At 48.6% G+C, this 22,140-nt stretch overlaps 2 protein-coding genes across 3 annotated transcripts in view; both read right to left on the reverse strand.

The window, feature by feature from the left end:
* Positions 1–22,140, reverse strand: part of rps5 (ribosomal protein S5) — a 335,501-nt gene that overhangs the window by 203,842 nt on the left and 109,519 nt on the right. The window lies entirely within an intron of this gene.
* The window catches only part of gtf2h4 (general transcription factor IIH, polypeptide 4), a 56,634-nt gene that overhangs the window by 15,506 nt on the left and 18,988 nt on the right, over positions 1–22,140 (reverse strand). For both annotated transcript variants that reach the window (XM_069919342.1, XM_069919343.1), the window contains exons 4-6: positions 19,583–19,714; positions 16,821–16,917; positions 8,373–8,461 (exon numbers count right to left, since the gene is read on the reverse strand). In XM_069919342.1, coding sequence (XP_069775443.1) covers positions 8,373–8,461; positions 16,821–16,917; positions 19,583–19,714 — 318 coding nt within the window. The remainder of the gene's footprint in view (positions 1–8,372; positions 8,462–16,820; positions 16,918–19,582; positions 19,715–22,140) is intronic.

Consider the following 22,140-nt stretch of genomic DNA (forward strand, 5'->3'; position numbering starts at 1 on the left):
CTGTACTTTGTGAATGTCTGAGGAGATTCGGTGTGTCACTGAAGACTCTCGAAACCTTCCACAGGTGGAGAGCATTCTGGCTGATTGCATCACTGCCTGGTACGGAGGCGCCAACTCTCAGGACAAGAATAAATTCCAGAGATTTGTTAACTCGATCTGTGACATCACGGGCATCAGACTTTACTCCATCGAGGACATCTACATGAGGTGGTGTCTTAAAAAAGCCTCTATCCTCAAAGACCCCCCACCACCCAGGCCACGCCCTCTTCACTCTGCTATCATCGGGGAAAAGGTATAGGAGCCTGAAGACAAGCACCCAGCAGCACAAGGACGACTTCTTCCCCTCCGCCATCAGATTCCTGAACGGACAATGTACCAAAGACAGTGCTTACTTTTTGTGCACTGTTTTTTAATACAATAATGTTGTAAGATGGTTATAATATGAATGTTTGCACTGTGATGCTGCCACAAAACAGCGAATTTCATGATTCGTTCAAAACATTAAATTCTAATTCTGAATTTTGGTATAATTGGGCAGCATTGGTTTATACCGGGCTGAAGATAAAATTTTTAAAGTATAGAGTCAACTCTTACAATTCTGCCGCACCCGCAGGAAAAAGAATCTCAGGGTTGTATGTGGTATCATGTATGTACTCTGACAATAAATCTGAATATAATTCAATCAAATGAATTCAGGTACATGAACAACCTCTGACAAATAAATACAGAAGAAGAAACTGTGTTGAAAGAAAGCCAGAGTTCATTAGTTAGAGCGTCTCTCAGACACCCAATGGCTCTGAAGGGACTCTCCTTTTGCTTCTTTTTCTCTGACTGTAAGGGGTGCCGGGCAATTTCTGCTGATAGCAAATGTTGTTCAGTAGACTGAATGTAATTTTGTGTAATATTACATCTGGTTTATTACATGGCAATAAAAGAATCTTGAATTCAAAGGAAGAGATAGAGGGAGTTGCTGCTTCCTCAGGAGAGATTGGAGTCTTGATCCATGTCTAAGCAATGCTGCCCTGGTCCTGTGTGACTGACAGTGTCGAGGCAGCTTCATGACTCTGTCGGAGCTGTGTTGTTCCATCCCCATCGTGTTTGGCATGACGATGGAGTGGGGAGATTTACTCTGTGTCTCCGGAGCATCATGGTGGTACAGGGGTTTGCTGCTGACCTTGGGCGTGGTTTGAACATAGTCCCTGTGGCAGTGTGGGAATTTCCCTGGGTGCTCTGGTTTCCACTCATGGAGAAAGTCAGAGAACAGGTCTGACTGCCTGCATGAACCAAAGTGTACAATTTAACCCATGCTATTCCACCCCAGGGTGTGTGTGACAGGACAGCATAGAGGCAGTTTTACTCAGTATTTAACAAAAGCCGTCCCACCCCAGGGAGTGTGTGTCAGGACAGTATAGAGGCAGTTTTACTCAGTATTTAACAAAAGCCGTCCCACCCCAAAAGGAGTGTGTGACAGGATGGAATAGAGGCAGTTTTACTCTGTATTTATTTAACCAGTACAGAGAGCCAGCGACACTAGGTATTATTCTATTTAGTAGAATCCTAGCGAAGATTTTGCCTGCAATGGAGAGCAACGTGATTCCCCTGTAGTTTGAGCAGTCTGATTTCTCGCCTTTGTTTTTGTACAGGGTGATGATGGATCACAGAATCACAGTGCGGCTTTCGCGCAAACAGAGGAACCACTGACATGGTCTTTGCCCTCAGACAGCTCCAAGAAAAGTGCAGAGAACAAAACAAAGGACTCTACATCACCTTTGTTGACCTCACCAAAGCCTTCGACACCGTGAGCAGGAAAGGGCTTTGGCAAATACTAGAGCGCATCGGATGTCCCCCAAAGTTCCTCAACATGATTATCCAACTGCACGAAAACCAACAAGGTCGGGTCAGATACAGCAATGAGCTCTCTGAACCCTTCTCCATTAACAATGGCGTGAAGCAAGGCTGTGTTCTCGCACCAACCCTCTTTTCAATCTTCTTCAGCATGATGCTGAACCAAGCCATGAAAGACCCCAACAATGAAGACGCTGTTTACATCCGGTACCGCACGGATGGCAGTCTCTTCAATCTGAGGCGCCTGCAAGCTCACACCAAGACACAAGAGAAACTTGTCCGTGAACTACTCTTTGCAGATGATGCCGCTTTAGTTGCCCATTCAGAGCCAGCTCTTCAGCGCTTGACGTCCTGCTTTGCGGAAACTGCCAAAATGTTTGGCCTGGAAGTCAGCCTGAAGAAAACTGAGGTCCTCCATCAGCCAGCTCCCCACCATGACTACCAGCCCCCCCACATCTCCATCGGGCACACAAAACTCAAAACGGTCAACCAGTTTACCTATCTCGGCTGCACCATTTCATCAGATGCAAGGATCGACAATGAGATAGACAACAGACTCGCCAAGGCAAATAGCGCCTTTGGAAGACTACACAAAAGAGTCTGGAAAAACAACCAACTGAAAAACCTCACAAAGATAAGCGTATACAGAGCCGTTGTCATACCCACACTCCTGTTCGGCTCCGAATCATGGGTCCTCTACCGGCACCACCTACGGCTCCTAGAACGCTTCCACCAGCGTTGTCTCCGCTCCATCCTCAACATCCATTGGAGCGCTCACACCCCTAACGTCGAGGTACTCGAGATGGCAGAGGTCGACAGCATCGAGTCCACGCTGCTGAAGATTCAGCTGCGCTGGATGGGTCACGTCTCCAGAATGGAGGACCATCGCCTTCCCAAGATCGTATTATATGGCGAGCTCTCCACTGGCCACCGTGACAGAGGTGCACCAAAGAAAAGGTACAAGGACTGCCTAAAGAAATCTCTTGGTGCCTGCCACATTGACCACCGCCAGTGGGCTGATAACGCCTCAAACCGTGCATCTTGGCGCCTCACAGTTTGGCGGGCAGCAGCCTCCTTTGAAGAAGACCGCAGAGCCCACCTCACTGACAAAAGGCAAAGGAGGAAAAACCCAACACCCAACCCCAACCAACCAATTTTCCCTTGCAACCGCTGCAATCGTGTCTGCCTGTCCCGCATCGGACTGGTCAGCCACAAACGAGCCTGCAGCTGACGTGGACTTTTTACCCCCTCCATAAATCTTCGTCCGCGAAGCCAAGCCAAAGAAGACAGAGAGCCAGGGTCCCACCAGGAGAGGGAGAGCCGGGGTCCCACCGGGAGAGGGAGAGTCAGGGGGGAGAAAGAAAGAGAGAGAGAGAGAGAGAGAGAGAGAGAGAGAAACGGGGTCTCACCAGGAGAGGGAGAGTCAGGGTCCCAAAGGAGAGGGAGAGAGAGAAAGAGACCAGTTTCCACCGGAAGAGAGAGCGGGGGGGGGAGGGGGGAAGAGGGGAATGGGAGAAAGAAAGAGAGAGAGACACGGGGTCTCACCGGGAGAGAGAGCCAGGGCCCCAGCAAGGGAGAACCTGGCCACCTGGCCTCACTGGGAGAGACATCCCAGCACCATCTCTTTGCATGGACGTGCTACATCATGGGGACTGGGGTAGGGAAAGAATGTGAAGCGGATCAGCAGCTTTGGACAGGATGGATAATAAATGTGTTCACTTTACTGTGCTCCGCTCCCTCCCCTCCTGCCAAACTGGTTTCTCAAGGTTGCTGATCACAGAAACTTCCTGAACCTTCTCCCATCTGGCGTGCTCTAACTGCACTGTCAATGCATACACTCACAGATGTAGTTTAATCCTTCTTGGCATCACAATATCCGATAACCTCAAGGTCAATTATATTTTATCTTATGTTACTGGGTACGTCAGCCTGCAGGGATTAGAGAGCATATGCGGTGGATCTCTGTGCTGCATTCAGACCCATGGTGGGGGGGGGGGGGGGGGAGGACAATGTGTGACCCTGTCAGAGAAGGAAGGAGAATGTGTGACCTCCCCTCCTCCAGATGGGGAGGAGGTCAGTGTGTGATCACCAGAGGTGGGGGGGGGGGGAGGTCGGTGTGTGACCACCAGAGAGTAGGGGGGAGAGGGAAAGAGGTTAGAGTGTGACCACAAGAGGGTGTGGTGGGGGAGCGGTCAGAGTGTGATGCACTGGGGGGGCGGAGAGCAGAGGTAGACCTCCCAACACCCTCCACACCCCACCCAACCCCCACCCACATTCCCGCTCCCAGCCCAACACAAGCACCCTAAGACCAATGGAACGCTGGCCCCTCGTTGCTGGAGGGGCTGAGTTTTGGAGCAGTGAGGTTCTGCAGCAACTGTACAAGGTCCCGGCAAAGCCACATCTGGAGAACTGCGTGCGGTCCTGGTCTCCTTTCTTGAGGAAGGATGGACCTGGCGCTCTCCGCTATGGAGTCATTGATGCACAGTGGAGGGCACAGAGCCTGGCGTATGATACGTTGTCGTCCAGCTGGGCCAGGGACGGAGTGAAGCGACAAGGCTGCAGCATCGTCTGTGGAACGCTTTCTCCTATAAGCAGATTGAAATCAGTCCAACATCTCTGGGACGTATGCTTTGACGCGTTCCATCACCAGATGCTCAAGGCATTTCATAACGGTGGTCAGTGCCATGAGGCGGTTGTCATCGAAGGCTATAACTGTCACCCTCTTGATAGTTGAAACCCGTCTTGATTAACAGGAGCAGTGGAGCCATTCAATGGGATCAGGGCTGATCTGACTGTAGATTCAGCTTCACTTACCCACCCGTTCTTCAGAAAAAAAATCAATAAACATCACACACCTCTATTTTAACACAAGCCAGTGGTGAAAGCTTGGGATCCCGATGAGTGTATGGTCTCCCAACCCTGCTCAGTGAGACAGCAAGTTCTACCCAGGTGTCAAGCAGTATTTTTCCAGATGGCTCTCGCTGTGAAGCCCCAACCTCCCATGACTCATTATTCCTCCACACTGCTTGTAGGGGGAGAGAGAGAGAGAGAGAGAGAGAGAGAGCTGTGAGCCAGGGCACCTCTCCAGGAGGTTGCTCCGGCAACAGGACACCCACTCCTGGCAAGTCCCCCAATAACTTCCACAGGTGCCACATGGAAAGCAGGCTCGCGTGGGACGGGAGCTGCTCTGTGCAAGATCAGAAGCAGCAGAAGGCGGCTGGTAGATCACGCAAACCCTCGACTCCATCCACACCTCCCACATGCCGAGGAAAGGCACCCAGCAACATTGAAGGATGCATCCCACCGCGGACATGCTCTCTTCTCCTTCCTCCTATTGGGGAGAAGGTTGAAGACCAATTCAGGCATAAAGACAGTTTCTTCCCTGCATCCACCAGGCTCCAGAGTGAGCCCCACAACAGGGCTTAATCCATCTCTGGCACCACTCTCCTTTTCCACAAATCACAGTTTCTTCCCTGCATTCACCAGGCTCCAGAGTGAGCCCCACAACAGTGCTTGATCCATCTCTGGCATCACTCTCCTTTTCCCCAGTCTCTCTGTCTCCATCTTGGGAGACAAACTCACCGACTCCCACGACTACACCTCTTTACACACTCTCCCCTGTAAGGATGCCATTCTCCTCTCTCAGTTCCCCAGTCTCCATCGCATTCTCTCCCAGACGAAGCCTTCCATGCCAGATCATCAGAGATGTCCTCCTCCTTCAAACAAACTGGCTTTCCCCACTACCACCATCAACTTGGCCATCACCCGTACATCCTCCATTACCCGCACATCTGCCCTGGCCCCCTCCGTCCCCATGCAAGATAAGGATAGGATTCCTCCCACCCCACCAGCCTCTCCACCCAACATTTCCTCATCCGCCATTTCTGCTACTTACCACGTGATCCCACCACTGGACACCTATTCTCCCCATCTCCCCTATCCACCTTCCACAGGGACCACTCCCTCCGTGACTCCCTCGTTCACTCCTCGCCCTCTTGGTTCCTACCCGTGACCACAGGAGATACTCCACTAGCTCCCACACCTTTTCCCTCACCACCATTCGGGGCCACAAACAGTCCTTCCAGGTGAAGCAACACTTCACTTGTGAACCTGCTGCCTCCAGTGCTCCTGCTGTGGTCTCCTCTACATCCAAGAGACTGGGCGCAGACTGGGAGATGGCTTCGTTGAGCACCTCAACTCTCTCTGCCGCAATAGCGAGGATCTCCCATTTCAATGCCCCACCCCATTCCCTTGCCAACACGTCCGTCCACGGTCTCCCGCACTGCCAGACTGAGACCACCCGCAAATTGGAGGAGCAGCACCTCATCTTCTGTCTGGGCTCCCTCCAACCAATGGTATTTACATTGACTTCTCCGGTTACTGTTAAACACCACCCCCCCCCAAACCCAACAACCTTCTCTCCCCCCCCCCCACCCTCCACCGTGGCCTTTCTCTCTCCCTCTTTTCCTTCTTTCTCCTGTCATAGAGCCAAAATCAGTTCTTATCTCTCATCTTATCATACCCCTCTCGTTGGTCTAGACTCGTCCCCTGGCCTCTTCTCAGTCTTTATTCTGACATCTTCCTGATCTCTGCTTATTCCTTGAAGAAGGGCTCAGGCCTGAAAATTTGGTGATATATCTTTACCTCCTTTGGACGCTGTGAGACCAGCTGAGTCCCTCCAGCATTTCTGTGTGTTTTTAACTACAATCACAGGGTCTGCAGAGTTTCCTGCTTCACTCCACAACAGTGCTGGCCTGCTTTGTACAAATTAATTATTTTTTCATTCTGATTCAGGTGAGGCCTCACTTGAAGTATTGTGAGCAGTGTTGGGTATGCTGATGTTGGAGAGGGTTCAGAGGAGGTTCTCTAGGTCCAGGAATGAAAGGGTTATCATACGAGGAGCATTTGACAGCTCTTGGCCTGTACTCATTGGAATTTAGGAGAATGGGGGGGGGTTCTTATTGAAACATTTTGAACGTTGAGGACATGGACAGAGTAGATGTAGAAAAGTTGTTCCCCATGGTGGGAAAGTCTAGGACAAGAGGGCAGAACTTCAGGATTGAAGGGCTTCCGCTTAGAACAGAGATGCGGAGGGATTTCTTCAGCCAGAGAGTGGTGAATCTGTGGAATTTGTTGCCACGGGCAGATGTGGAAGCCAAGTTATTGGGTGTATTTAAGGCAGAGACTGACAGGTTCTTGATTAGCCAGGTTATGTGGAGAAGGCCGGGCAGTGGGGATAAATGGGGAAATGGATCAGCTCATGATTGAATGGTGGGCTGAATGGGCCTATTTCTGCTCCTATGTTTATGGTCACATTGATGCCACAGCCAGTGGACCAGCGCCTCTACCTCTTCAGAGGCCTGAAAATGTTAAGCATGTCACCGGCAATCCTTAATAACGTCTGCAGCGCACCATTGAAAGCATCCTGTCAGGGTGCATCACTGCGATGGACGGGAATTGTTCCACCCAAGACCGCAGAGGGTTGTGAAGGTTGCTCAGACCATCATACGCCACCCCCCCCCCCCCACCAGCCCCCTCCACCCCCAATGCCACTGTGTGTAAATCCTGCTGTCTTGGAACAGCAGCCAGCATCTTGAAAGACTCGTTCCAACCCAGCTACACTCTCTTCAAGTGGAAACACAATGCTGGAGAAACTGAGCAGGTTAGTGCACTATATAGAGCAAAGATAAAGGTACATATCCAACGATTCGGGCTTGAGACGTTCATCAAGATGTGAACAAAATGTAGGCAGGTGCCCTAACAGAATGGGGCAGGGGGGAGCAGCACGGTCCCAAGGGCAGGAGTTAAGGGAGGGAGAGAGTGGCCCAGTGAATGGAGAGGGGGAAGCTGGAGGAAAGGAGAGAGGGATGGAGAAGAGAGGGAAAACAGAGAGGTGGAGAGCAGAAGTCGACGTTAATGCCGTCCAGTTGGAGAGAGCCCAGACGGAATATTAGGTGTTGCTCCTCTGATTTTCAACACTCTCACCAGCGTGAGATCGTGGACCCTTCAGATTCAAGGACAGTTCCATAATCAGACTCGAGTGAACCTCACATTAGTAAAATTATATTGTCTTTGCTTCATGTCACCTGACTTCTCTCTGTTCTTCTGTGTTGGGTCTTGCTCCTTGTACTGTGTATGAGATGTCCTCTGGTCTGCGCATAAAACAACCCCTATCCCTGGACCTTGGTTGGGTGTCAATAAACCTGAATTTGAATCTGTTAGGCTGCTCGTTCTCACTGTAATGTGACAAACCAATTTCAACCTTAACCTGTCCATGGGTCACTGAGTTTGCTTTGCCAACAGTCAGGATGGCCAGGAGGTTCTGGATTGGCCTGGAGTTCCCAGTCTGGCTCGAGGTTCCAGTCTCACCAGGAGGTCCCGGTCTGGCCAGCGGGGGGGGTCCTGGTTTTACCAGGGTTCAGTTGTTGCGGCAAATTGGCACCTGGCTTAGACAAAGCATTGCAGGGTTGGAGTGTGTGGCAATTGGTATAAACCTCTGGCCTACTTTTGCAAAGTCTGTCACTCACCTCTTCATGAGTCCGGCTTGGATCAGGAGCTGGGCCAGGTCCTGACTGACCGCGGCACTGGGAGAGCCCACCATGAAATGGAGGATCACCTGCAAGGGGAGCAGTCTGCCGTGAGATGCAGCACAGCCGTCGGAAGCCGAGGCGGTAGCAGCCAACGCGGGAGAGGCAGCGGTTACCAGGAGAACAAGGGGAATCTGGTGCGATTAGGGACAGTGCGATGGAGGCTCGGGTGGGTACCGCAGCTGGGACAGTTTCTGCGGCCGTTTGTACCTGAATTTTGACTGATGGCATATGCTGAGGACCCAGCGGCTCCCAGAACAGTGGGAAGCCCTGGGAATGAATCCAATCCACCTGTTGAGTTCAGACGCTCAAAACCCAATTGGGCCACCATCGTGTTCAACCTGTCACGTGGTTTCTGCAAGCGTTTAAAACCAAAAGTGGCTCGCACTGGAGCATGGTGACTGGATACCTGGATAGCACGCACAACTAAGCTCCTCATTAGATCAGGCTGCACGGGACAATAAATCTCCCACAACAAAGCAATGTCCAAGAAAGCACGCCAGTGCCACCTCTACCCCATCAGAAGACGGAGGACATTCAGCACGTCACCTGCATCCCATTGAGAGCATCCTATTGGGGTGCATCACTGGGCGGGACAGAAACTGATCTCCCCAACACCGCAAGAAACCATGGGGTGGTGGGGGGGGGGGGGTGTTGTGAACGTGGCTCAGACCAGCACACCCTTCTCTCCTCTCTTGACCCCTTCTCCATCTCCTGCTGCCTCGGAAAAGCGGCAAACATGTGAAAAGACATGTCCCACCCCAGCCACCCTCTCTTCACCCCTCTTCCCTGGGGTCGAAGTGAGATGTATTCAGCAGCATGGGTTTAAATTTAGACATACAGCATGGTGGACAGGCCCATGAGCCTGTGCTGCCCAATTAACCTACAACCCCTGAACACCTTTGAATGCTGGGAGGAAACCGGAACCCCTGGGGACAACCCACGCACAGGGAGAACCTACAAACTCCTTACAGACACCGCAGGATTCGTACCCCAGACCCTATCGCTGGTGCCGTAAAGGCATTGCACTAACCGACATGTGGCACAGTTGGCTAAATGTCTTTGACCTGAATCATTAATTCTGTTTCTCTTCTCTTCATGGAATGGTATCAGCCTTCTCTCCATCAAGGAGATCTGCAAGAATGCAGCCCCTATCCTCAAAGACGCCCACCACCCAGGCCATGCCCTCTTCACCCTGCTACCATCGGGGAAAAGGTACAGGAACCTAAAGACGAACACTCAGCAGCCCAAGCACAGCTTCTTCCCCCCCGCCATCAGATTCCTGAAGTATAACCCAACAAAACAGTGTTCTCCGGTCTTCGGTACTAAACCCACAGACACATAACCAGATATAACAAATAATACATATGCAGGACAAGTATTTTATCTGTATAAATAAATATTGCTTTGTACAAATGTGAGTCTTGGAGGGTGAGCACGAGCAGTTCCTTGGGTTGTTCAGTGTTCTCACTCCCCATGGGAGGAAGCTGTTCCTCAGCCTGTTGGTGTTGGCTCCGATCCTCCTCTATCTCTTCCCCGACGGAAGCAGCTGAAAGATGCTGTGTGGGGGGTGGAAGTGGTCCTCGATGATTTTGTGCGCCCTTTTAGATGACAATCCTGGTAGAACACATCGATGGGAGGGGGGGGGAGGGAGACCCCAGTGATCATCTCTGCCGCTCTTATGGTCCTGTGGATTGACCTTTGATCCATTTCTCTGCAGCAACAGTACCCACAATGTGATGCAGCCGGCCAGGACGCTCTCGATAGAGCTCCTGGAGAAGGTTGACATGATGGTGGCTTCTAGCCTTGCCCGCCTCAGTCTTTAAGGGAAGCGCAGTTGCTGTAGCACCTTCCACGTTGGCCACAGAGGCCAATTGTGCTGAAACCAATGTCAAATTAAAGGTTCAAGTTTCCTTTTATTGTCATGTGATAATACAATAAAAATGTAATATGCATGATATACTTCAACATTTTCCTGCTGAAAGACAAATTAGTGTTGCCCAGTGCCCCTCACAACAGGAGAAAGAGAAGCAAAAGAAAGTCCCTCAGGGTCGCTGAGTCCCTCAGGGTCACTGAGTGTCCACGGATGTGCTCCCGCAGCCTCCGCGGCCGATGTATCGCTAGGTATTAAATTAACTTTTATTGAATTTAGCATGTTTAATCGCATAATGAGTCTTCAGTGACGTACCGAATCGCCTCAGTCACCTCACAACGTACAGCCGCTGGCAAGCCTTCTTCATGATTGCATCAACGTGGAGGCTCTGGGACAGATCCTCGGAGAGGTTGACACCCAGTGATTTGAAGTTCTTGACCCCTCTCCACTACGAGCCCTCAATGTGGACTGGGTCATGTTCCCCCGACTCCCTCCTGAAGTCCACAATAATCTCCTTGGCTTTGCTGATGTTGAGCACGAGGTGGTTGTAGTGACACCACTCAGTGAGCTGATCTCTCTCTCTCCCTTCCGCTTCCTCATTGCCATTTGTGATTCCACCGACGTCCAGAAGAAGAGAAATGACTCTGCGTCCACTCTGCGATGGTCTCAGCTCGGAGCTACAGGGATTTAACCTCCACTGCAATGACCTGAAATCCAACTGTGTCCCGCTCAGGTGTCTCAGGCAATGGGCTCTTGTGCTGGTCTCGCTAACATCCAAGCTCGCTGGTCAAAGCTCCACTGTCGGCGCCATCGCAACCATGGGACCCAACAGCTAAGCTGGTTCCTGGTTGTGCAGAAGGACTCTGCCTGAGCCTGTGTAACACTTGGTGCATGACAATAGTCTCACAAGTGAAGTTTCAGAGAGCAACCAAGTATAATTGTCAAGTGCCTCGTTCACTGAATCAGGTTTATTGTCATGAGCGAGTATCGTTGTTTTGTGGCAACATCACAGGTGCCAAAATTTCTCTCAATTACATTTTAAAATTGGTGCAAAAAAAAGAGAAAAAAGCGAGGCGGTGCCTGTGGTTCATGGTCCATTCAGATGGCGATAGGGAAGGAGCTGTTTCTATACCATTGAGTTTTCGCCTTCAGGCTCCTGTACCTTCTTCCTGACGTACACAAGATTATTTTTTGAGCGAAGCTATCAATTAAATTAATTTAGTTCCCATCATCTGTGACAAACTTCCTTCGGACTTCACGCTGGGGATACACAGATCCAAGGACACCCTGCTGGATGTCTTTGCACTGTTTATGTTCAGACATTCAAGGTTCCTTTTACGGTCACATATTAATCCATTAATAATGTAATATACCTCATTTTTTGACTGCCGTAAGGCATTGCACGGTCCCCCCAACAAAAGGAGAAAGAGAAGCAAAAGAGAGTCCCTGAAGAACATAAATAGGAGCAGGGGTCGGCCACCTGGCCTGTCGAGTCTACTTCGCTGTTCGTGGTCAATCTGAAGATAGGCTCGTCTCCACCCACCTGCCTTTTCCCCATATCCCTTAATTCCCCCACTATGTAAAAACCTATCCAATCTGGTCTTAAATGTAGACGTTGAGTGTCCGTGGATTCACCTCCAGCGCTCCCGCCACCTCTGCAGACGCACAGACCCTTGCTCAATTCATTGGCCACCCAAGCTCCAGATCCAAACCTCCGAAACGATCAGGAACCCTTCAGTGCCTGAGGCCATTCTTGCCCTTAGCGCCCTCTCGAATCCCGGCTCCGATACCTGGTTCCCATGAGCCAGTCTCCAGCAACCCGTGCGGGTCCCCTGACTGCAAGATGCCCTCAGCTGCTGAGTCTGTCGCTGGTCTGCTACTGCGGACACCTTCTCCTTCTCCCCACCCCCCCCCCCCCCCCCCACCCACAACTCTCTCTCTCATTCTCTGTGACACCTGCTGCCCTCGGTCCCCCAAGGTGTGAGGGCAGTAATAAAAATGATTTGGTCACCTGAAAGCATCCATGACCGCAGTCACACTCACCAATGGCTGCCCTCGGGCACCATCAGGGAGGCCAGACCATTCCACCCCTCTGGGATGTCAAGGCCAGGGTTAAGGTCCCCGAGATGTCCCAATGGCCGTGATGCTCTGCCCAGTCTCAGAGGCCAGGTTTACAGACAGAAGGTGCCTCAGGCTGGTGTAAAGCAGCCTTTCGGGTGCCCAGGGTTGGAGGCACTCTGGAGCTGGAGGGTCTGAATGCCAGTGTAGGAGTGGAAGCAACTCAATCACTCAGCACGTTCCCTGCAGCAACAGGACCGATGGAGGCAGTTGGAAGAACAGCAGGTGCAATGTGCAATATCATTTACAGCCATTAATTTCTTTCAGTTAAGTAAATGAGAAGTACCATTGGGCTTCAAACCTCGACTGTAACGTAGAACCAACTAATTTCTCCCGGCCAAGTCTGCCTCTCCCCCACTCTGGTGCCCTGTTGGGTTTACATATGGGCCTATGTATAAACCTCTTTGATCTTTTGCCAACCATCTGGGCGGCATGGTTAGAGAGAGTGGTACGGTTGGTGTGGGGGCTAGTGCAACACTGTTACAGCGCCAGTGACCGGGGTTCAAATCCAGTGCTGTAAGGAGTTTGCACGTTCTCCCTGTGTCCTTTGAATGCTCCGGTTTCCTCCCACCCTTCAAAAACATACCGGGGGTGAGGGGGAAATTGGGTGGCACAGGCTCATGGGCTGGAAGGGCCTGTTACCGTGCTCTATGTCTCAATTCACAAAAATTAACTCCTGGAATTCTCTTTACAGGGAATAGAAGAAAGACTGTTCTCTAAACAAGGGTGTCACCAGCAAGATGGCAGTTATGGTCCTTGTAGTAAAATAGAAATCTGCAGACACAATGGTGGAGAAACTGAGCAGGTCGAACAGTGTCTTTTATACAGCAAAGGTAACCAACGTTTCAGACTTGAGCCTTTCTCATACTTTTCCACACCTTGGTGAAGGTCCAAAGCCCAAAACGTTGGTTACCTTTGCTGAGTTTCTCCATGGGAAGCAGGCCCTTCTAGTCTACGTCAACCATCCAGCACCCATTATACTGGACTGTTTCCTCGAGTACATCCATCACCTGTACCCCATTCTTCTCTCTGCCCCCACCCCAATTCTTTCTGCCATCTACCTGCACATCAGGAGTAGTTAACGGCAAGACCGACACTCCCCTGGCAGGTGAGACTAGAACTGGGGGGGGGTGGGGGGCAGAGCTTCATGATGTTCTAAATGGCTTACCCCTTCTGCCAAAACAGCGACCCTCTTGTTATGGACCAGGGAGCACTGCCTTAGAACAAGGGAGAGGGAGAAGGTATTTCTTCACTCAGGGATCTTTGGAGCTCTCTTTCCCAGGGGTGGGGGGGGATAAGGAAGCTCAGTCACTGAGTTTATTCAAACCGGACACTGACTCCTCGCTGGATGTCAAGGACCAACGCAAGGAATGTGGCTGAGTTACAAGATCAGCCACAATCGCGATAAAGGTGGAGGCGGTGTCGTGTTACCGGGTGGCTTCCTCCTTGAGATGTCCCTCCAGAGCCCCAGAATGTACCAGCAACCCCCTCCCAATTTGGAGGGCCCTGGATAGACGGGCAGGCATCTGAGCATGTATGGCATCTGTCTGCCTGCTCTTCTCTTATCGTGAGGGATGCTGGGCAATGTTCATGGTGACTCATTGTTTGCCTTACGGCAGAAAGAAGTTGGAGCTTATCATGTATGTTATATTTTTAATAAAACCTGTTATCCGAAATTCAAGTAATCGGCAAAGAAAAAAGAGGAAAATAAATTTTAGAAATAAATAAGAATACGCAAGTTAAAAATTGTAAAAATAAATGTTCTCTGAAGTTGCACGTAACCCTTTGGTGAAGATGGGGGAAAATATTCAGCCTTGGGCTTTGCTTGTAGCAGCTGTTTGATTAAAGTTGTGTGAAACACCGATGGGATCACCCAGGATGAAGAGCTGGTTGATGCCGCTCGCCATTGGGGGTCACTCTCTTAAAGTGTCTCCTTATCCCTGCTTAGTAAGAGTTGCCCTGGTCAGGGGCTTTATCTGTAAACTTGGTGGTGGTGGGGGGGGGGGGGGTTAATTATCTATAACGTTATTGTTTTTCTGGGGGTTTCGTGGAGTGGACGGAACCTCCAGATGCAGCGACGGATGTTTTCATAGAATGTGACTGAAAATAAAGTAAAATGCTTTAAGGTTTTTGGTATGCTCTTTATAAATCATAGCATAGAATATAGGAGCTGGGAGATGATGTTGAGACTGTTTAAGGCACTGGTGAGGGCAAATTTGGAGTACTGAGTGCAGTTCTGGTCTCCAAATTATAGGAAGGATATAAATAAGGTAGAGAGGGTGCAAAGAAGGTTTAAGAAAATGTTGCCTGGATTGCAATATCTTGAATATGGAGAAAGATTGAGTAGACTGGGACTTTATTCATTGGAGCGTCGAAGGTTGAGAGGGGATTTGATAGAGGTATATAAAATTATGAGGGGGATAAATAGAGTAGATGTGAATAGGCTCTTTCCCCTGAGAGTAGGGGAGATCGGAACAAGGGGTCATAGGGGGCAAAACTTTAGAAGTAATACAAGAGGAAGCTTCTTCACTCAGAGAGTGGTGGCTGAGTGGAATGACCTTCCGGAAGAAGTACTTGCAGTAGGGTCAATACTGTCATTTAAGAGGAGGTTAGATGAGTACATGGATGATAGGGGGTTGAAGGGTTATGGGCAAGGGAGTGGGTAGGTGGAACTAGTGAGGTTTCACATAAATCACTGCGGACTAGAAGGGCCGATATGGCCTGTTTCCGTACTGTAAATTGTTATTTGGTTATAATTATGCAAGTGAAGTTTGTTCAGGGTAAGTACAGCTAAAATCTTTGTCTTTTAAACTGTTTATTCTTAATGCTTTGTTAGGCATTGTAAGAGTAAGTCTCGAGTAACTGGAAAATACACTTATCTGGCATCTACCAATCCCCATAGGTGCCGGATACCAGGGGTTTTACTGTACTCTTAATGGCAATAAAAGGAACATTGGACCTTAAGGGAAGCAGTCGAGCTTTGACTCTCCTTCTGCTTGCCCCAGATGGTTTCAAGTGAACATGATCCATTACACTGAGGCAATATACTATGACAGTGTTATTTTGAGCCGCCTCCAGAAAGCTGAAGCAAGGACAAAGGCATCAATAGCAGTACTTGAGAACTTGAAAGCAATGACTGCACGTTCAATGCTGGCAAGAGAACAACTCGTCATGAGAGAGATGCCTCTGGAAGCGGGCACTACTGGGAAGGAGATCCACCTCCAGTTACCCTACCCCCTCACCGAGACATGGGTGTTGCCTCACGGCAGTCAAACCTCGGGCAGATTCCTGGGAAGAGATTAAATGCCCTGGAGGAGACACATTCAAAATGTTAAAACCAAACAATGCAGGTGCCAGTTTAAAAATAATGAGCAGACCAGAAAACTAGCGCCAATATCTATTATTTTCACACACAAGAATAGTGAGATGTGAGTGGGAAAGGCTGCTCCAGAGGAGAAGTAGATCGCTGACACATTAAACCACCGTTGGCTGCCAGAATGGGAGAATTTAAAAGTCAAGGCTGAGCTTTGTTTCACCTTTACTGGGCCATACCAGGAGCCATGCATCACGGTGAAGGACCAGAACCTCCAGGCAGTCGACAACTTCACCTACCTGGGCAGCATCCTCTCTCACGCAGTGAACATAGACACTGAGGTCAACAACAGGATTGACAAAGCCAGCGCCTCTGGGAGCGGAGAGGACTCATCCTTATCACCAAGCTGAAGGTCTACTGTTCAGTGATCCTTACCACCCTCCTTTATGCCAGCGAGACCTGGACTGTCTACAGCGGACACGCCAAACAGGTCAACCACTTTCACCTGAGCTGTCTCCGCAGACTCCTCACATCAGGTGGCAAGACAAAGTCCCTGACAAGGAAATCCTGGAACGAACTGGGATGTGCAGAGTCTACACCTTCCTGTTGAAAGCCCAAGCTAGGTGGGCTGGACATGTGGTCAGAACGCCAGACAGCTGATTGCCTGTAAGGAGAACTGTGTCAGGGCAAGTGCTCAGTTCAGGGGGGGAAGAAGAAACATTGCAAAGACTGCCTTAAAGCGTCCTTCAAAGGCCTAGGTATCGACATCAGCACGTGGGAGTCCCTTGCCCTCGACTGTCCAGCTTGGTGCAGCAAGAGCCCGTGCAGCTGAAGTTAGGCATGTCATGGAGGCGCAAGGAAAGCGTGCTGTGCGCAAGGCTCGAGCAGCATCCACTGCCACAACAGCACCCACCCACTTGTGTCCCACATGTGGGCGAGCCTTCAGGGCCCGGATTGACCTCACCAGTCACCTCCGGACCCACAGCCACCAATCTCCAATTTGACTTTGAAGCCATGGTCATCTTCAACGACGAAGGACGAACAACAACAACTGGGACAAAAACAGGCAACGCTGTGGACTCACCTCCCACCTCTCCATTGCATACTTGTCCAGTGAGGTGATGTCTCGAGCATGTTTGTCTGGTCCCAGCTGGCTGGTGTCATCTGCCCAAGCTTTGCCCCTGTGTGGATATAGCATGTTAGACCAGAAGGAGCAGAAAAAAGGCTATTCAGCCCATCGAGTCTGACCCACCATTCAATCATGAGCTGATCCATTTTCCCATTCAGCCCCACTGCCCGACCTTCTCCCCATAACCTGTGATGCCCCTGGCTAACCAAGAACCTATCAATCTCTGCCTTAAATATACCCAATGACCCGGTCTCCACAACTGCCTGTGGCAACAAATTCCACAGATTCACCAACCTCTGGCAAAATAAATTCCTCCGCTCCGCATCTATGTTGTAAGTGGACACCCTTCAAACCTGTACCCTCTTGTCCTAAACTCTCCCACCGTGGGAAACAGCCTTTCTACATCTGTCCACACCTTTCAACATTCGGAATGTTTCAATGAGATCCCCCCCTCATTCTCCTAAATTCCAACAATAACCCTTTCATTCCTGGAATCACCCTCTGAACCTTCAGCACATCCTTTCTTAAATGAGGAGCCCAGAACTGTTCACCATTCTCCACGTGAGGTCCCACCAGGGCCTTATAAAGCCTCAACGTCACATCCCTGCTCTTGAAATCCTCTTGAAATGAACGCCAGCTTTGGATTTGCCTCTTTCACCCCCGACTCAATCTGCAAGTTTACCTTCAGGCCATCTTGCATGAGGTCTCCCAGGTCCCTTTGCATCTGGGGATTTTCAATTTTCTCCCCATTTAAAAAAACAATCTGCCTATTTATTTTTTTCCTACCAAAGTGCGCGACTGTACACTTTCTGATATTAGATTTCATTTGCCGCTTCTCTGCCTGCTCTCCTGATCTGCCCGTGCCCTTCTGCAGCCTCCCTGTTTCCTCAACACTACCTGCTCCTCTGCCTCCCTTCGATTCATCTGCAAACTTGGCCAGAAAGCCGTTCTTTCCGTTATCCAAATGATCATTATGAGGGGAAGGGGGAGAGGGAGGGGAGGAAGAGGATGAGGGGGAGAGTTACCTTGCAGTACCCAGTACAGTCCAAGCCCTGGGATGTTTTGTGGGTGTGTATAGAAGGAACTTCACTCTCTGTTAATCATCTTGTACTGTCCTTGTTCCTTGTTCCCTGAATGTTCAATGGCAGAGCTTCCCTCTGTATCTGAGCTGCACTAAACCCATCAGGAAGTATTTAATCAGAAAACATGGGGAGAGTTTTGTATCCATCCTGTGTTGTCCCTGGCAGGGGGTTTTGAATGGATGGTTTATTTGAGCCGAATTCTGAGTGTTTGATGTTGACCCAGGGTGCCCTGAACACAAAGTGCTCCATTTCCAAGTGTGTGAGGACTTTGGATCATAAATTGATTTTGTTAAATGCATGGCTATTTTTGAACAATTAAATTAATGCTTAGCCAAGCTGCTGTTGCCATGGTTACTAAAAGCTTAGGTGGCTTAATTGCTGCAAAAGGAGGTCTATTTGGCGAAGGCCGTAATCTCAGACCAATCAAAACATCTAAAGCCAAGTCCCAGGGAGATAAGGGTTGGGGGTGGGGGGGTCCCAGCAGCAGCATTTGCAGCTCCTCTGGAATCACACAGGAAAGAAGTTGTGCCTGCAAGGCAGTGGCAGTGCGATTCACAGGATGAGCAATGGATGTGGGAAGAGAGGGTAGGAAGTGGGATACATTTCAACTGGAGGAGGAATCTGCCTCATGACTGCCCTGTCAGTGAAAAATAAATTTTTTTTTTTTTAAAAAATGACTGCCCTGTCCTGCTCCTTACCTCACCAGCCTCCACATCCAATATATAATAGTCTGCAATTTTCTATAACACGATCCCACCACCAGACACACCTTCCCCTCTCCTCAACTCTCCGCTTTCCGTGGGTCCGCTCCCTCCGTGACTCCCTCATGCAATCATCCTTCCCCACCAATCACCTCCTTGGCCCCTTCCCTGTGACCGCAGCACCCACACCTCCACCCCCCACCACCATTCATGGCCCCCCCCCAAACAGTCCTTGCAAGTGAAGCCATAGATCACTTGGGTTATCTGCCGCATCTGGTGCTCCCATTGCGGTCTCCTCTACGTTGGAGGGACCGGGTGCAGACTGAGAGATCGCTTTGCTGAGCACCCTCGCTCTATCTTCATCAGTGATCTCCCATTTCAGTGCCGTGCCCCACTGCTGCGCCAATTTGTCTGTCCGTTCGTTGCCTCGGGCACGGCTAAACTACAGCCACTCATAAATTGCAGGAGCAACACCTAATAATCCGCTGGCCCCTTTCCAACTGGACGGTATTTACGTCGACTTCTCCGGTTTCTGCCAGACCACTTCCCGTTCCCCCTCCCTCTGTCTCCTGTCCTCCAGCCCTCTGTCCCCCCTTCCCTCTCCATTCCCCCCTTTCTGTTTGCTGGTGCGCCCTCCCTCCCTTATCCTCCTATGACTGCGGGACCTTGCTCTTCCCTTGCCCCTCTCCCCCCCACCATTTTGTTTGTGCGCCTGCCAACATTTCACTCGTCCCTTGATTAAGGGCTCAAGCCCGAAACATCGGTTCTGTAACATTATCTTTGCTACGTAAAGGACGCAGTCTCAACTTGCTGAGTTTCTCCAGTGAGGTGCTTTTAACCACACCTGCGGAAACCTATTTCGGCCCACACCACCACCTTAGCTGGCTCGAGAGCAAGAGGCGATGCCATGCCTGGCCGCAGTTCCTCCACTCACCCGCCGAGCAGCGCGATGTGCAGGTTCTCTTTGAAGATGGGGTTGAGGACCAGTCCTTGGAGGCCACCAGGCAGCTGCTGAGAATGCCAGAGTCGCAGCCCCATCAGGATGCTCATACAGTCGTCATGGTCTCTGTGGAGAGGGGGGAGATATCAGAGGGGTCGCAGTCAGACAACCATCCAGCCCGCCGCAGGCCCTTTGGCCCCATTCATCCACGTTGAGCGTGTTGGCATTCTGGGCTAGTCCCAGTTGCCACATTTTGCCCTGCCTGTCTATACAATGCCTTTTCAACATACCCACTTTCTATTGTTTCCTCAAGAAGCTCTTTCCAGCACATTCAAGGGAGAGTTAGGAAAACGGAATATAAAGCTAGACTATTATCGGATCACTCACCCCTGTTATTGGCAATAGAGCTAGAGGACATCCCACCAAGAATGTATAGATGGAGATTAAACTCCATGCTACTTAAAAGACAGGATTTTAGAGAATTCATTGAACGAAAAATTAAAATGTATTTTGAAATAAATACGGAATCAGTGAAAGATAAGTTTATACTATGGGACGCAATTAAAGCGTTCATCAGAGGGCAAATAATAAGTTACGTAACTAAAATGAAGAAGGACTAAAATCGGGAAACAGAACAGTTGGAAAGGGAAATAACAAATATAGAAAAAGAATTAGCAATAAGGAAGATACAACTAAAAGAAGAGAATTGGCAGATAAAAAAATAAAATATGAAACACTACAAACATATAAAGTGGAGAAGAACATAATGAAGACAAAACAGAAATATTATAAGCTAGGAGAAAAAACGCACAAAATTCTAGCGTGGCAGCTTAAGACAGAACAAACTAAAAGAATGGTATTGGCATTAAGGAAAAAGGACAAACAAATTACATATAATCCAACGGAGATCAATGAAACCTTCAGACAATTCTACGAGCAACTATATCAAACTGAAAACGAAGGGAAAGAAGACAAAATAGATGAATTTCTAACTAAAATTGAACTACCGAAATTACAAACAGAGGAGCAAAATAAATTAATAAAACCATTTGAAATAGAAGAATTACAGGAGATATTAAAAAAAACTACCGAACAATAAAACACCAGGAGAGGATGGATTCCCAATAGAATTCTACAAAACATTTAAAGATTTATTAATTCCTCCCCTCCAGATTGATAAAACACAAAACATACCAGATTCATGCAAACCAGCAATAATTACAGTAATAACAAAGACATGGAAAGATCCACTTGCACCAGCGTCATATAGACCAATATCTCTATTTAACACAGATTATAGGATAATAGCTAAACTATTAGCAAACACGTTGGCCAACTATGTACCAAAAATAGTAAATCTAGACCAAACTGGATTTATTAAAACAAGATGAACAACGGACAATATCTGTAAATTGATTAACTTTATTCATGTAGTAGAAGGAAATAAAACTCCAACAGTAGCGGTTGCTTTAGACGCAGAGAAGGCCTTTGACAGTAGAATGGAATTATTTTTTCAAAGTACTACAAAAATTCAGCTTACCAGAGAAATATATTAATTGGATTAAAGCATTATATAAGGGGCCATTGGCGAAAGTGACAGTAAATGGATATATATATGAAAACAATTTAACTTAAGCAGATCAACAAGGCAGGGATGTCCACTATCTCCCTCACTGTTTGCGTTAGCTATAGAACCACTAGCAGAACTGATAAGAACAGAAAATAAAATAAGAGGGATAAAAATAAAAGAGAAGGAATATAAAATCAGTCTATTTGCAGATGACGTTATAATATACTTAACAGAACCAGAAATATCAATAAAAGAATTACATAAGAAATTAAAGGAATATGGAGAAGTTTCGGGGTACAAGATCAACGCAAATAAAAGTGAACCAATGCCAATGAATAATGCGGATTTCACAAAGTTTAAGAAAGAATCGCCATTTAGATGGCAAACACAAGCAATGCGATACCTAGGTATACAACTAAATAAAAATCTCAGCCATCTATATAAACTAAATTACCATCCATTAATGAAAAAATTACAAGACGACTTAGAGCATTGGAAAGACTTACGACTAAGACTGATAGGAAGGATAAACTGTATTAAATGAACATTTTCCCAAGGATACAATACCAATTTCAGTCATTACCAATACACCAAACAGAGAAATTCTTCAAGAAGTTAAAGAAAATAATAAGGAAATCTTATGGAAAGGGGGGAAACCGAGGATAGCATTAGATAAATTAACAGAATGGTACAAACAAGGAGGCTTACAACTTCCAAACTTTAAGAATTATTATAGAGCAGCACAATTAAGATACCTATCAGATTTTTATCAAACAAGGGAAAATCCAGATTGGACCAGATTAGAACTAGATAAAATAGGGGATAAGATACCTGAACATATACTATATAAATGGGATGAAAAATTGGTGCAACGTAGGAATTCACCGGTATTGCATCATCTCCTCAACATCTGGAAGAAGATTCACGTAGAAAGGAATAAAACAAATTACCAACTACCAAAACTAATATTGACGCAAAATCA

Source organism: Narcine bancroftii, chromosome 2 (assembly GCF_036971445.1).
Source record: "Narcine bancroftii isolate sNarBan1 chromosome 2, sNarBan1.hap1, whole genome shotgun sequence".
NCBI classification, from domain to species: Eukaryota; Metazoa; Chordata; class Chondrichthyes; order Torpediniformes; family Narcinidae; genus Narcine; species Narcine bancroftii.